At 36.7% G+C, this 14,531-nt stretch overlaps 1 protein-coding gene across 4 annotated transcripts in view; it reads left to right on the top strand.

Moving 5' to 3' along the window:
* The window catches only part of acot7 (acyl-CoA thioesterase 7), a 43,386-nt gene that overhangs the window by 15,912 nt on the left and 12,943 nt on the right, over nt 1–14,531 (top strand). For all 4 annotated transcript variants that reach the window (XM_017417627.2, XM_017417626.2, XM_037976799.1 and 1 more), the window contains one exon: nt 10,375–10,491. In XM_017417627.2, coding sequence (XP_017273116.1) covers nt 10,375–10,491 — 117 coding nt within the window. The remainder of the gene's footprint in view (nt 1–10,374; nt 10,492–14,531) is intronic.

Raw genomic sequence — 14,531 nt, 5'->3', positions numbered from 1 at the left:
TGGCTCCGGACTTTGGTAAATTTCTGTAGGATTGATTTTTTTGTTTTGTTTTGTTTTCACACACACACTATAAGAATTAATTTTTAGTTTGTGTTAATTTCCCTCAGATGTTTAATTAACTTTACAGCATGCCTTATTTTGTATGACTTTACCTATAAGCCACAACTTCTAGTTTCAATCTCACACAGGTCCCAGTTTCTAATTAGCACACCTACATAGTAGTTGCAGCCACAACCTTCAGTATTTATAGAAGTCGACCGATATGGGTTTGTCTATGGCGAATGCCGAACTTTAGAAATCAGGGCAGCTGATGGCCTATATACAACACAGATTTTTATTATTATTTTTAATCAATATAAATTTTTCATTTAACAAACTGTTACAGTAGTTGCCTAATTAAAATTAAATTACATTTAATGACCATTACTCTAAATAATAATATATAAAAATGCATTATCGCTTAAAAACTAAAATGTCGGCTGCAGTAAGCTGGTTGTAGCTGCTGCTGCATCTTCATTTTTCCACAGTAAATGATAGTTAATATCCACAGTCTTGGCTAATTGCCGATTGTTTTAAAAGTGGCCAACATCAGCTGATTAAAATCCGTCAGCCGGTTAATTGGTCTATCTCTAATTTGTAGTTCCAAGTTTTCAGTTGCACTTTGCTGTAGCCTTGTTCTTATCTTAGTTGAAGAGTTTAATTTTTTTACATTTTTTTTAATCAAGTTTTTGTTTTCTCAAGTCTGTCTGGGTTTACGTCTCTTTTTTGGCTCAGCTCATCAAAAAGAGATGGCTCTTTCAACTCTCAGTTGCTCCTCACTTTGTACTGCTAGTGAGGAGCATTTAGGAGCAGAAAGAGCAGACTCTGATTTGGCTCTGAGAAAACTCTTAGCTCCCTCAGCTCAGTGGTTAGGACTGTTGTTCTCCAATGAGAAACTTAAAGGTTCGAATCCTGGCAGCAATCACATATCAACGTGTCCCTGGGCAATACACTGAACCCCTCATTGCCTGTGATGTGTGCCCCATCGGTGTATGAATGGAGTTTAAAGCACTGATTAGACTCTATAGAATGATTTATTCAAATGAGTTTTTTAGAGATGCAGTAGAGTGTTGTATGGGTGGGTAAATGAAGAAAAATTTACAGTAATGTGTGGATGGGTAAATGAGGGCACAGATTGTGTTGTAAATCACTTTGAGTAGCCTGGTAGGCTAGAAAGGCGCTATATAAGTACAGCCTATTTACGATTTAGCTCCCAAATGACTTGCAGATGGCTCCCCGAGAGCTGCCTCTTGGGGAGCCATAATGCTCATTACTAGTCTCTGTGCAGTTTACACTTTTAGAGTTTCTGTCTTTGGTGTATTTCTTTGATTATATTGAAAAAAAAAATGATTGTCTTGACCTGTTTGACATCAGACTTCAGTTTGGATCTGGATCAGTCTTCAGTTGGCACTAAATGCCATTTGAAGGCTAATGTTTTCTGCATATCAATTATGGCTATCTTCATTTTAAACACAACACAAATCAAAATCCAGACATAAAACCTGCAGTGTATATATATATACATACATATATATTCATGACATGCTCCCAGCTCATTACAAACCTCAGCTTTTGTAATGAATCTAACATTTATTCTGCACAGGCCAGATGCCTCCTATCCGTTGGGGTGTATCGTTTCTGGCTGCGTGTCGCTACCTCATCCTGTCATTTCTATTGAGGTCAGCCATGTAACAAGTCTATCGTAGATGCCACATACTGAGGAAGGGAGCACAGAAGGGAGATGTTGACTGAAAAATGAAGGCAATAAAAAAATGAGACAGGTTAGGGCGGCAGTACAGGAACAAGAAAGAGCAAGTAGGGGGAGATAAATGCAGTTTGTGTCATGTTGCCTTTTTAATTTGGAGAGCTCGCTGGGAAATCTGTCCAATTAAAATTAAATGTTGGAAAAGCATTGCAGGTCATTTAGAATGCACACACATCTTTGACTCCTTCATGCCATTGCTCATTAGGCAATGTTCCCAGTTATTCACTTATTTTGTTTACATAACTGAGTCGGGTCAGGCAGTCAGGGGGCTCGTGCTCTTTCTCTCAACGCATATCTTACATCACCCCCACCCCCACCTCCACCCAACCCTCAAATGGTATTATCAGCCTATAGAGCCAGGGGTTCTACAATGGTCACAAATGGTCACAAATCCATATATAATACAACTGTTTGGTTTAATAATGTTCTGTTTCGGTTCTGTTCTTTTTAACTTGAGTATTTATGTTATTTAATTTGGAAATTCTTTTTTAATTTTAGGACATATATAATTTTTAACAAAAAACAACCGAGAAAAGGTTGGATGAGTGATCAGAAAATCTTGGTGCGATATCTCAGCTGAGTCATTATTTTGGCAATAAGTCAGGTATATGATTGGAGATTTTCAGAAGTAAAGATGGAGAGATAATTTTCTTTACCATAAAAGACTGTGTTGGTCAATAGTTTATCATTTAAATGTGAGATTTCTCAAATTAAAACCAATATTCAGCAGAGTTTATTATTTATGGTACATATCACATAATCCAGATAATTCTCTGGACGCAAGGACCAAGGCTGGAAACAAACATTAAATGGTTGTGATCTTCAAGCCTTCGGGCTCTGCATTATAAATAGAAATGGTTCTGTAGTGGAAATTACTGCTTGGATGCAGGAGCCCTTCTGAATTTCTGTCAGTGAACGCAGTTTGTTGGTGCATCCACAAATGCAAACAGAAGCTCTGTCAAACATAAAAATCTGTCAGATTCTGTGAGCTTGAGCTCATTTAAGACGGGTTCAGATTCAATTGAAAACTGTCCTGTGGTGTCTTTTTGTATCATCTGTGATGGTATGAGGGTGTTTTATTGAACCGTACTATGATTTACACAACTGAGAAGGCTTCACTAGGGATAGTCAGTGTGTAAAAGTCTTGCAGCTTTACAGCCTTCTTAGAGAGCATCTTTTAAATATAAAATAATGCCAAACCGCCTTTTGTATGTATTAAAAATGGAATTCTATAACGTAAGAGTCACCCTGCTAAACCAGGATGCCTGAAATCCACACCAACACCAACTAAAAAGTAGAAAAATTCAAGTTATGAGATAAAATATATAATAAAGCAGACTGTCTGAAAATTAGTGGCTAACAAACTATATGAAATAAAATTTAGGAAACGCTACACTTTTCTCTTAACTTCTCAAACCCTGTTGTTAACGAGAAGGTAAAACGGCACATTTGTATGTCTGTCCCAACATATATTTTTTTGCTTTTGCTTGTGTAAAATTTGTAAACTTTCAGCCTATTTGATTTTCTTTTTTTTTTTCAAAGAAATATCCAATAATTTAGTAAATTATTGAATCGTATGTCTGTTCACATAATTTTGACATATTTGCCAGTATCTTTTTTAATATGTATAGGGGCTTTTATTTGTTTTTTACTGAAATGCTCAAAAACTTGCTTTTGGAAATGAAACTCATCATTTTTCATTTTATCGGGAGGGTTTTAATAAAACTGTATATTATGTTTTTTGCTATTAGAGTTGCCATTTTGGGTATAAATTTGATTTGTAGGAAAAAGTTGTAGTCTGCATATTTCTGATGATTACACAAAATGTTTACACGAGATACTCATCAGTCAAAGCCTGTTTAGTGTTTCGTCGAATGCAGGACACCTGAGCATGATGTGGAAACCTCAAACATGCTGAACAAAAGCCTGGAAATATATGAAATCCTTGGAAAGATCAGAAGATCAAAAACTCTAAACATCTCAAACCCAAAACAGTCCACAGTTTTCTCTCTGCCTTTTGCTTTTCTTTCTTTTCTTTGTGTTTTAGTCTTTGCAGCCTGCCCACCTGTCATTATCTCTCGCTCCCTTTATTCCTCCCTGCTCACGCTCCTCCTCCCTTCATGTCCTAAAGAAGCGTACCGTCTGTTTCCATGGAAACAGCAGTTGATTTCCACAGGTGGACTCCAGTCAGATTAACACAGCTGAAACAAACAAAAAAAAATATCAGCGGCTGAGGTGTGTTCTGTAAAGTTTTGTTAAATCAGGTAGTTTAGTCAGTAACAGTGTGTTCTTGTGTTTCTATTAGCGTTTGAAAGGGATCAGTCTGAGAGTAAGAAGAGGAAATACAAAAGTGCAAAGAAGTGCATGTGAAATGGGTTCTGCAGCAAGGACTGAGCACAGAATGTGTGTGTGGGATATGTTACTGTGGCTTTACAGTATCTGTTCTCTCTTCTGATCTTTACTTAGTGAGGACATGAACAACACAAATATATCTCCTGGAGCTGATGTGGTTGACTTTTGTGTTTACATGTAAAATTGTTAATCAGACCCTTTGTTGGAGACTTTTTTGATTCAGGAAACAATTGTCTAAAATTTGGGCCATTACCTAAAAAAACAACTAAAAACAAACCAACAAAAGAAAAACAGTACTCCTGTTTGAAACTATTGGTAAAAACCTTAGCATTACTACTGGTGATTTAGACAGAAATATTATATAACAAACAGCTGATAGCAGATCTTAGCAAACCACTAAATGTGCATCTAAAAGTTGATTGTTCAGATCCACAAATACCAGGAGTTTTGAGGAAGCAAACATTGTCATTACATCTACTGGAGACCTAATATTAAATGCCTTGGCTAAAAATAAAAACATTTGAACAGCTTTATGGAACACATGCAGTCAAAATACAGTATTTATGCTCTAACTTGTATCCATGCAAGTTAAAACAGGGCAAAAGGTTAATATACAGTGAATCTATGTCTGACTTTGCAAGTTCAGAATGGCAAATTCTTCAACTTCAACAAGGAATAAACAAGCTGTAATTGGTCTAAAATACATGCACAGCAACTTTACCATTTTCACACCAGCTATTAAATTAGGGAAATGTTTCTTTCCCTTTGCTAAAGTCTAACATAAAGTGAAGGAGAGAAAACCTCCATGCCTAAATGCACAAATTGATTTAACACATCTGCAGCCCATAGACAGGTGCAACAGGGCAGCCAATGTGCTGAGCCTTCTCGGAGTGTGAATGTGCCCATATTTAACACAGATGGAGGCATTCAGTGCACTATTCTTGTTTTTTGAAACTTGCAGTACTCTCTGAAAAATGCATATCAAACTTCTTTTTTAATTAAGGAAAAAACAGTTTAAAAAGCCACATAAATACTCTGTCAGGTTTGTTTGCAAAATAGCTGGTTCTGGTGTTGTGTTGCCGGGGTTCAGCTGGAAATAGAGGACTCTGTATGATAAAGGCCTCACAGGGCATTGACATGGATATTATTATTCATAGCAAAACATCTGCTCTACCTCACGCAATAAAGGAGAACTGTTAGTCTACAGCTTTATAACTATATTCACAAAGAAGTATGCACTAGTGTTGGATGTGGTTACAGTTTGGATTTTGTTATGTGGATGTAGATCGATGTATTGTCCCTTTACCTCACCGATCAGGACTTGTTTAGCCAGAGAGGGCAGTGAAACACAGCTTTTCAGCCTAGACATCAAATATGAAGGCTATTTGCCTCCCAAGGGAAAGTTGCTCAGCAGGTTATAGTCATTTTCTGCAACCATGAATAGAGCAGCATAGAGCATCTACAGCCTCCACCAATCACAACTCATCACAGCATGCATCTTGATTGGTAAGGCTGTGGGCCTCAAAAGAAGTCTAAAAGGCAAGTTGTTGTGTGGTCATTTAAGCTTACTCAGGTGAATATATATTCAGTTTGATTAAAAGGTTGTATCTGGTTGGAAATTTTGTCACTTATACAGTTAGATGGCAGATAAGAAGAGATAACTTGTTGGAACATATCCCATTTAAAAGGCTAATCTAGATGAAAAGCTTAGCCTAAAACAAAATGGTGCAGATTTTTCAGCTAAGATTCTTTTCAGTAAATTAAATAATCATATTACTCAAGCTTTAAAGACCAAATCATATGCGAAAAAGTTAATAGCATCTTTGATTTTTTTTTCCCCCCAAGGCCTAAACTTTGCTCAAAGTTTACACTTAAAAACATAATAATTGCAGTTTGTGCAATTTATATGACTTCAAACTACTTACTGTAAAGAAATTACCAAGTGTTCATTAAAGTTTACCTGGAAGGGTAAAATGTGCAAGAAAATATACAATTTTCAGCGCGTTTCCAAGAAAATGTGGGTGGGTTTGGTGCATGGCAGTATTGGTAACTGGAGCGGTTTCCATAGTAACAGCTCATTAGGAGGCATTTGAGCTGTTTGGTACTGTCCATGATTAAAGCACTTGTTGGGGAGGGGATAAGCATGACAGAAAAGAGATAGGAAATCATCAATAAGGGTAGGCAGAGGACAATAACAAGAGAAAGAGAGAAGAAACACAAGTAGAAAGACGAAAGGAATGAGTTTCAGAAATGTTGAGAGAATATAAAAAGAAGCCACTCATATTTTGCTGTAGATTTTTTTTGTCCACCTTGTGTGGTGTGTACTGTATCTTAACTGGTTTTTAAAGGTTTTGAAGCTTTATATATATACGTATGTGTATGTAATAGATATAATATACATATATGAGTATGTAGTTGATGGTCAACAAGAGCTGCCTTGAAGACTTTTTTTATTCTTCCCATGCATGTTGCCCATGGACAGCATTGTGCACAAAGATTTGGGGAAATTGTCGCAAGGCATCAAATCACAGAGGTATTCTGCCTCGTGGCAAACTGGGCTGCACTGGGGACTTGGTTGCTAATTGCCCCTTTTTTTCCCATTTAGAGTGAGCTGTCTCTCCTCTTCACACACACCACCCCTCCCCCCTCCCCTTTGCCTTTCGTGTTCTCACCCTACGGCAAAGAGAGAGTCATGAGTGCCATGTCATCCTGTGAATGTGTAACGTCAGGCCCAGGGCTGTCTTGGCCTGGGCTGTCCTCAATTGCATGCTCGCATGGAGGATTACTTCAACCTTCTACAATAACTCCACAAGGAGATTGTTTTTGCAGGAGTTGCATTAATGCTCCTGATGGTGGTGATTAATAAAGACAATCATCTATGATCCTTCAGGACAGTGGAGTCCTTCACTCGCCTGCTATTTAAGTCAAATGTTGCTGTTGCAAGTAGATATATTGGGTATTAAACGTAACTTCACACTAATTGTTCTAAAACAAGATTGAACTAACAAGAAAAAAACACTATTTGTCTGTAAAGGGCTGAAACCAGTGGGGACTTTCTGGCCAACAGCTCTCCCAAGGGCGTTTCCAGAATATCTTGAGACATTCCAGTCCATTCCTTGAGTTTTGAACATGTTAAAAAAATGTGTGCAACAAATTTTCTCTTAAAATTGGATCTACAACTCTTCTCAAACCCATCTCAATTTTGTCGTGGGCATCTCCAACCTGTGTGAGAGCTGTATTTTGACACAAGCGTGGGAGCTCAGTATGCTTTTTTGAAAAACTGCATCTGTCTATTTTCATTTCATTACTGTATTCCAGTCTAACGTAGATTAAGTCATGTAAATGTGGGGGTGAGGCATAGCATCTTACTTTTGTGCTGTAATTCCTCAGCAGTCTTTATTTTGATCTTGGCTGATTTTAAAGTGCTCCAACAGAGTTCATTTAGGGTTTAAATTTGAATAATAGCATTGTGAAGCAATTTCAACCTCAAAAGCACTCTAATAATCTCAGCCTGAAATGTTTATTATCACTTTAATGTGATGCAGCATTTTCATTCAATATCGTCAACTTGAGGTCACAATCCCTCTCCATTACACATTACATGCTCAGACATGAGCACTCCAGCCTTTGAATAGATGTAGTGGGCTGTGCCCTGCACCCAGGAGAGATTTTCAATTCTAAGGTGAGATCTCATCAATTTTCACGGCATAACAGATGCAGAGAAACAGGGAAAGGTTTCGGAAAAATGCTTTGCAACAGGTTTAAGAACAGGAGTACGATATTACTTTGCCTACACAAAGTTTAGGTCTGCCATTGTTATGATCCTTAGGGTTGACCATCAGCTTCAATCAGAGGGCAGTTTTAGTGAAAAATCTTACCACTTAGCAGGTGTTACGCCACATATCAAGTCATCGAGCAAAAGATCACTCTCATGCTGTGTGGCCGGAGTTTAATCGTTACATTATCACGAATCAAAGTCAGAGCTTGATTCAGTGTTTGAGTTATTCACAAGAAATGTATGTATGATGTTCAGTGTGCTTCTTCGAGGATATGCATTAGAATGCAGCTGTTGGTATAAAAAGACGGCAATGCTTCAACTGGGATATAAAGATGTCAAAGTAATAGCAGGTTTAAATCTTAATCAACTCAGTGGGCTTCGTTTTATGATGGATCCTGCATTTGGGAGCAAGCATCACATTCTGTTTCTACTCCCACACGTTTGGCTGTCTTAAATAGAGCCACACAGTGCAGATGGTGGAAACCTTTGGGAGCAAAATCAGCCTCCAGCAAGCATTCTTATTGATTTTCTGTAACATAAAAGATACACAATGCAGCTCAAAAGGAACAACTGGGGCGACTGGAGTGTGTAGAGCCCAGGGTTTGTCTGTCTTTAAATGAACATACTTTCACAAAAACACAAACGTCACACACACACACACTCCCAGACTGTCTCTGAGATGAGAAGCAGATGTTATCCTCTTGTTTTTCTGATCTTCAGCCTACCCACTCCTTGCAAGATGTCCCACTTTCTGAGAGAAATCAGCAAACAACTATTTCCTTTACACATGTAACCAGCTGCCAGAGCTGTGTGTGTGTGTGTGTGCGTGTGTGTGTGTGGAGATATCTGACCTCATCATTTTCACTTTATGAGCTCTGCTCCATGGAAGAACGAGTTACATTTAATCTTCATTGTGAAGATAAACCTTCAATAAAGCTCTTCTTGTTTATTCTTCTTATTTTATTGTGAAATAAATAAAAAAATAAGAATCTGTAATTTTTTCAATTAAATACCCCTCTTTTCTTGTACGCTTGACAGGTGGCTGTTAAACATTTGTAACGTTATCTCCCACAGAAAATTGGATTCATTTTACCGACAGTGACTTTAAAACGTGATGTATTTTTATGGCAGCAACAGGAACAGGCCCGCTGAGCCTGTGTTTATTGATTGAGCTTGTTATAATGTGCAACAGGTAACAACCTTTCAACAAATAACCGGTCATTTCCACAATACGATTGTATGCTTCTCCTTCTGGGGCCTTTAGATCCTGCAGATTAAAATAAATCTACTGTCTGTCTAAAAAGATAATGTTGGGGCAAATTCTTCCAGAAGACTGTTTTCTAAACATTAGGCTATATATATTTGTAGTGTACGTTGAACCATGAACGAAACAATTGAAACAAATAATGCAGTTGATATTCTCAAGTGAGAGAATATAGAGTATAGTATATATTACATATTGTTTACATGTAGATTAACAGGTTCTTTTGGGAAAGGGGAACTTGGACTACTGTAAACATAGGAAATTTTAATAATTCAGAAGTGTACTTATTATTTACATTAGCAGCCGGCTGAGAATCAGTTTAGTTAAACTCTTTAGAAGTCCATTTTGGTGGTCTGATGATATCCATCGAACAAATGACTTTCAATAAGGAACTAATGTTGAGGAAATGGCAAGTAGAGTCATTCATAATTTAGTTTGAGGTGGATAGTTTTCTAATAACATCAGGAAAGTCATTAGCTTCTACATTCAACATTCTGTATGAAATTGGGTCTCCAAATTGGCCACAAATCTTTGCATTTAATGGCTCCATTTATCTTTAAAGTCCTGTTTTCATTTGAAGAGACACTGAGTGTGACGTTTCACTGATAATGACAGGAGAGCAGAATGTCATTATTGTCGAAGGACTGAATTAGTTTTAAATGAAACTGCACTTGTTTTAAACAGCAAAATACACGGTTTTATTAAAATCTAAGAAAATGATCAGCTCTTTGAATGACCTCTTGATGCTGGCTCCATAACTGAGTCAGTCCTCAAGAGAGTCGTGTTAAAAGTCCCACATTTAAACCAGGCATTTCCAAAAAACATTTTATTCCCCCTTCCTGAAAATTGTGTAGGGTATTTGTATTATATTTATACTACAAGTTATGTGTTATGTGTAATTATGTGAATTTAAGCGACCTGAGAGTTACACGATCGACATGTATGATATCTTTGGGTTCTTACAAACCAATAGTTGATGTCAAAGTGGCTGCAGTCTTTTGTCTGTCCGTGGGTTCAAGTAAATCCTTTTGGTTGTAGTTTAATTACCAAAGGAGGACAATGTTAGGTCAACTTGTAAGGAAAGTTTGAATTAAATTGGTGTGGAAATGTGCAACCTTAGAAATATGCTCAACTATGTGCATTACAAAATGAAATCTGCGTTTGTTTTTGATACAGGTGTGACCATGAAGCTGATGGATGAGGTTGCTGGAATCGTGTCAGCTCGGCACTGCAACACTAACATCGTCACTGCCTCTGTGGATGCCATTAACTTCCATCGCAAGATTAGGAAAGGTGAGGGTACTCGACAAAACGCACTGAGCTTTAAATAGCTGTTTCCTCTAAATCCCCACATTCTGGTCAGGATACAAACCAATCATAGTGGCTTGCATCCTTCAGAAATTGTTCAAAGATTTTCCTTGTACATTATCTAACTGCTTAAAACTGTGGAGGAGCATAGCAGCCTTATAATCCGCAAGTTCATTTTTTAAGGAACTAGGCAACATTAACCACAGTTATTAGGTTTCTTGCATAATTGTTAATCGGTGTTCCATATCCAGGTTTATCTAATTGAAATGTATTTGCTGTATAAAGCTTCTATAAAGTCTGTGATAACAACTTTCCCAATGAAAAGAAAAATTTCTAGTTGTTCTTTTTTTTTTTTTTTTACATTTAGTGTAGAAAACACCATTATTTACCAACATCTTAACAAGCAGAAAATATGTCCCTTTGACAGTGGTGATTTATTTCAAATTGCTTCTTCTTTACTGAAGTTGAATACTTTGTTTTACAATGTTTTTTTACCAGTACTGTTTAGACACCAGAGCTGATCTAATGTTCAAATCTGAGAAAACACAAACAACTGACAACAAAAAGGACAAAAATTACTTATTTTCATGAAGTTGTTTTTGGTGCTGGTGATCCTTTTGGCACTTTGGTACTTTACCATTTTGAGGAGCTAAACATGGCATCATATTCCACTTTTATGCTCGGGTTTTGCTATTTTTGCATTACTGACACCTAGTGGACAACTTTTGTATTATTAAAAGAGAAGTTTTACATGTGGTACACTCCCACTGTGTCCAGCTTTTTGATGCTGGTATTTAGCCTAGTTTAGTTTTGGTTTGTGGAATGAAACTGGCTGCTTTTGAGGCACCACTAGTGGTTGAAAAGATCTAATTGCGCGATTCATTTTTTATTAGTGACTTTCTTTGTTTCTAGTTTATATAATCTCTTTGCTTTCAACTGTCTAATAAAGAAAATAATAAATTCCTGACATGCATTGAAAATAAATAATGTTATTCATGTCATTTCTGATTATTGTTAATGAAATAACTGTGTAAAGAAAGTATTGTGTTAAGGATACACAATACTTTAGCAGAAAGATTTAGGCTGCTGTGGGTATTTGCAAGTATTTTTACAAATGAATTGGGTGTATTTTAGTTTTTCTCTTTTCCTGCTCTGAACATACTGTGATCCAGACATCCTGTACTAACATTCAGATGTTATGACTACCCCGGGACAAAATGTTAACAATAGAGCAGCTTCATCTCTACCCATTGTTGAATTATGAAGTGGAAGGAAAATGTCACAGCTCTGCACGACCGTGCTAGGTCAGCTCCTAGAGCTCTGGATTTACAGTACATGTGTTTCTAAATCCAGGCAACTTCATTCAAGCAAGGATAATTTATTCAGTTCATGTGTTTTTCTAAAGACACATGAACATTGTGACAGGATATGAGGGAGGAGATGTGTAAAACATTTAAAATGGGCTAAGTTAGGATGCATACCACAACTGAATCCCAATTGCAAGGCGAAAAAAAACAAAAAAACAGTCCATATATAAAGTAGAAAAGTAGAAGTTGTTTGAGATCCATGTCCACATATTTTATCTGCTCCTTTTTGTGCCCCTGCTTCCCCACTGTCCTCTGAGTTTATGTTGTGTTGACATGATTTCAGCTGGCTTTCACTGTGACTTAGGTGTTATGTCACTAGTAGACTTCCCATTTACCTTTAGGTTGTCTGACCTCGAGAGATAAACAACAGCAACCAAAAATTTGTCATGTATAGTCAACAGAAGAAGAAAAAAGGCAAAAAGCCATAAACTAGGTCCAAAGCACCTCTGGGAAAATTTAGAGATCTTAAAGTACATTTTCTTTTTGTTTCTGTTTCCCAAGAGATGGGGAGTGTGAGGTTGTTGTTTTTTAAGGTTGTTGTTATTTATAGACCAGAAAAGGGATTGTGTTTCCTCCATTGTGTTACAGCCATCTTACCCTCCGTGTCTCAGACGTTTTAAAGAGTTATTGTAGTTTCCTCAATACCAGCTGAGATATAAGCACCAGTGTTGGTGTCTCAAAAAAGGGGAAAGAGGTTGAAAACATTTGAAATTATTTTTCCACTGATTGTTAAAAATCTGCATCTGGTGGGTGTTTTCAGGGAATAACATTTTGTTCTTTAAGTGGGAGCTTCAAACAAATATCACAAGAGATTTAAGGATCACAAACTTGCAAAAAATGCCTTTTTTAAACCATTCTAAACAACATAATTAGGTAGTTCTCAGATTTAGAGGAGTTTAGTAACATTTGTGAAATATTTATTTTTGCCATTAAAATACATTATGCAACTAATAAATGAGCTAATTTGTTGTAATTTGCTTCCTGTGACAACGTTTACAAATCTCACTTTCTGTTGTGTTTTGTCTCATGCCTCATTTATCAGCCAATTTACCTAGAGACCAATTATACTTTTTTACTAAAATGATACAGATGGTGTTATTAAAAACTGTTCTGGTTTAATTATTACTGAGTTTGGAGGACATTTCTCTTGTTCTTTGAGCCACCATGTAGTTTTTCCCTATTGTTGTTGCTTAAGTGGCTTTAACATATGAATTTAGATTGGGTTATTGGTATAAAAGTCAACCATACAGAGCCAGAAAGAGCCAGTTTTGCACCAAATAAACCAACCGTCAATCGCAGACTTTACAAAAAGTAAAGCAGCTGCAGTGCCATGTTATAAAATAATGGGTATTATTCTTTCATTGGGGGATATATAATATGGTTGTTAGATGCTTGCTATTGTTGTTAGAGTTCAGTCAGTGCTCCTCTCTATGATCCATTACAACAAAATAACCAGGAGCACAAATAATGAGAAGAAAGGCACAAAACCTCAAAAGCTGAGCGCCAGATGAAAGGACTTTTCAGTGAGTGAGGAAGGTGAGAAAAAGGAATAAAAAGATCAGTGTTTCATCATGAACACTCAAAATGGTGTACTTATTTATAGATGATACATTTTTATTTTGCTGATAAGGCATGGTTTGTTGTTCGTACAGTCATGACATTTCAGTAATGGAAAACCTTTTAAAATTCACACTGAAAGGCGGTGTTTTGGTGAAAATGTAGCAGATCTTTGACTATTTTCATATTTAAAAGAAAATGATAATGCTGTTAGTTATTTAAAAAAAAATATCCAAGGAAGCCAAACCTTACTGAGGCAGGCTGTATGAAAGTAGTAAATCGGTTGCTCAGCACGGTATCAGCTTTATGCATACATCATGAAGCCTGGGCACTTTCCTTACAGCAGATTTGCGTTATTAGGCAGAAATGGGACTCTGCCAGATTTCCATGTTGCCTGACCTTCAGTGCTGCACAAGTGCTAGATCTGCTTACTGCATAAATCAATTATTAATCATGAAGGTCTTTTAAAAATCATCCATCATCAAGACTGGTTTTGGTGTAGCACACACTTACTTCCCTGTGCCGAGCCTGATAGATTTGTGCCAGAAGCATTTTATCTGAATGAGACTGGACTTGCTCCTGTCTGTGACATGTTAAAACGCTCAAAGGGCCCAGATAAAAAAAAGAAGATAAATAGCGTCAGTGTGTTGGCTTTTCTACGACTCATCTTGATGTAGAGTCACTGAACTCTTATCAACCTTTTACAGTTTTTCCTCAAAGTTGTTTTTTTTCTTCTTGCTCATGTAGCCACAATTTCTTCAAGCTAATATGTTTGTTTTTTTTTCTTTTATGGTTCATTTTGTTTAATGATAGATAGGCTGAGCGACTGTAAGTTTACTTGTTGGGTTTTGTCATTAATTTCAATTTGTAAGTATTTTTTATTTTATTTCATAAACCTTTAAAGGAAAGTAGTTGTGGCATTAAAGTAAAACCAAGTATCTTACTTAGTGAATCTATAAACTACATATAGATATTACAAACTTGATACCAACTACACAATGAAAAAGGTAGGAAAAGATTTGCTTTTAAAATAAAAAAAAAAACTGTTTAACTGATATGGAGGATCAGAAAGTAAAGAAAATGCTGCTGAGTGAACCATTT

The sequence above is a fragment of the Kryptolebias marmoratus genome, linkage group LG8 (genome assembly GCF_001649575.2).
Source record: "Kryptolebias marmoratus isolate JLee-2015 linkage group LG8, ASM164957v2, whole genome shotgun sequence".
NCBI lineage: Eukaryota > Metazoa > Chordata > Actinopteri > Cyprinodontiformes > Rivulidae > Kryptolebias > Kryptolebias marmoratus.
This window is presented reverse-complemented; position numbering and strand designations above follow the sequence as displayed.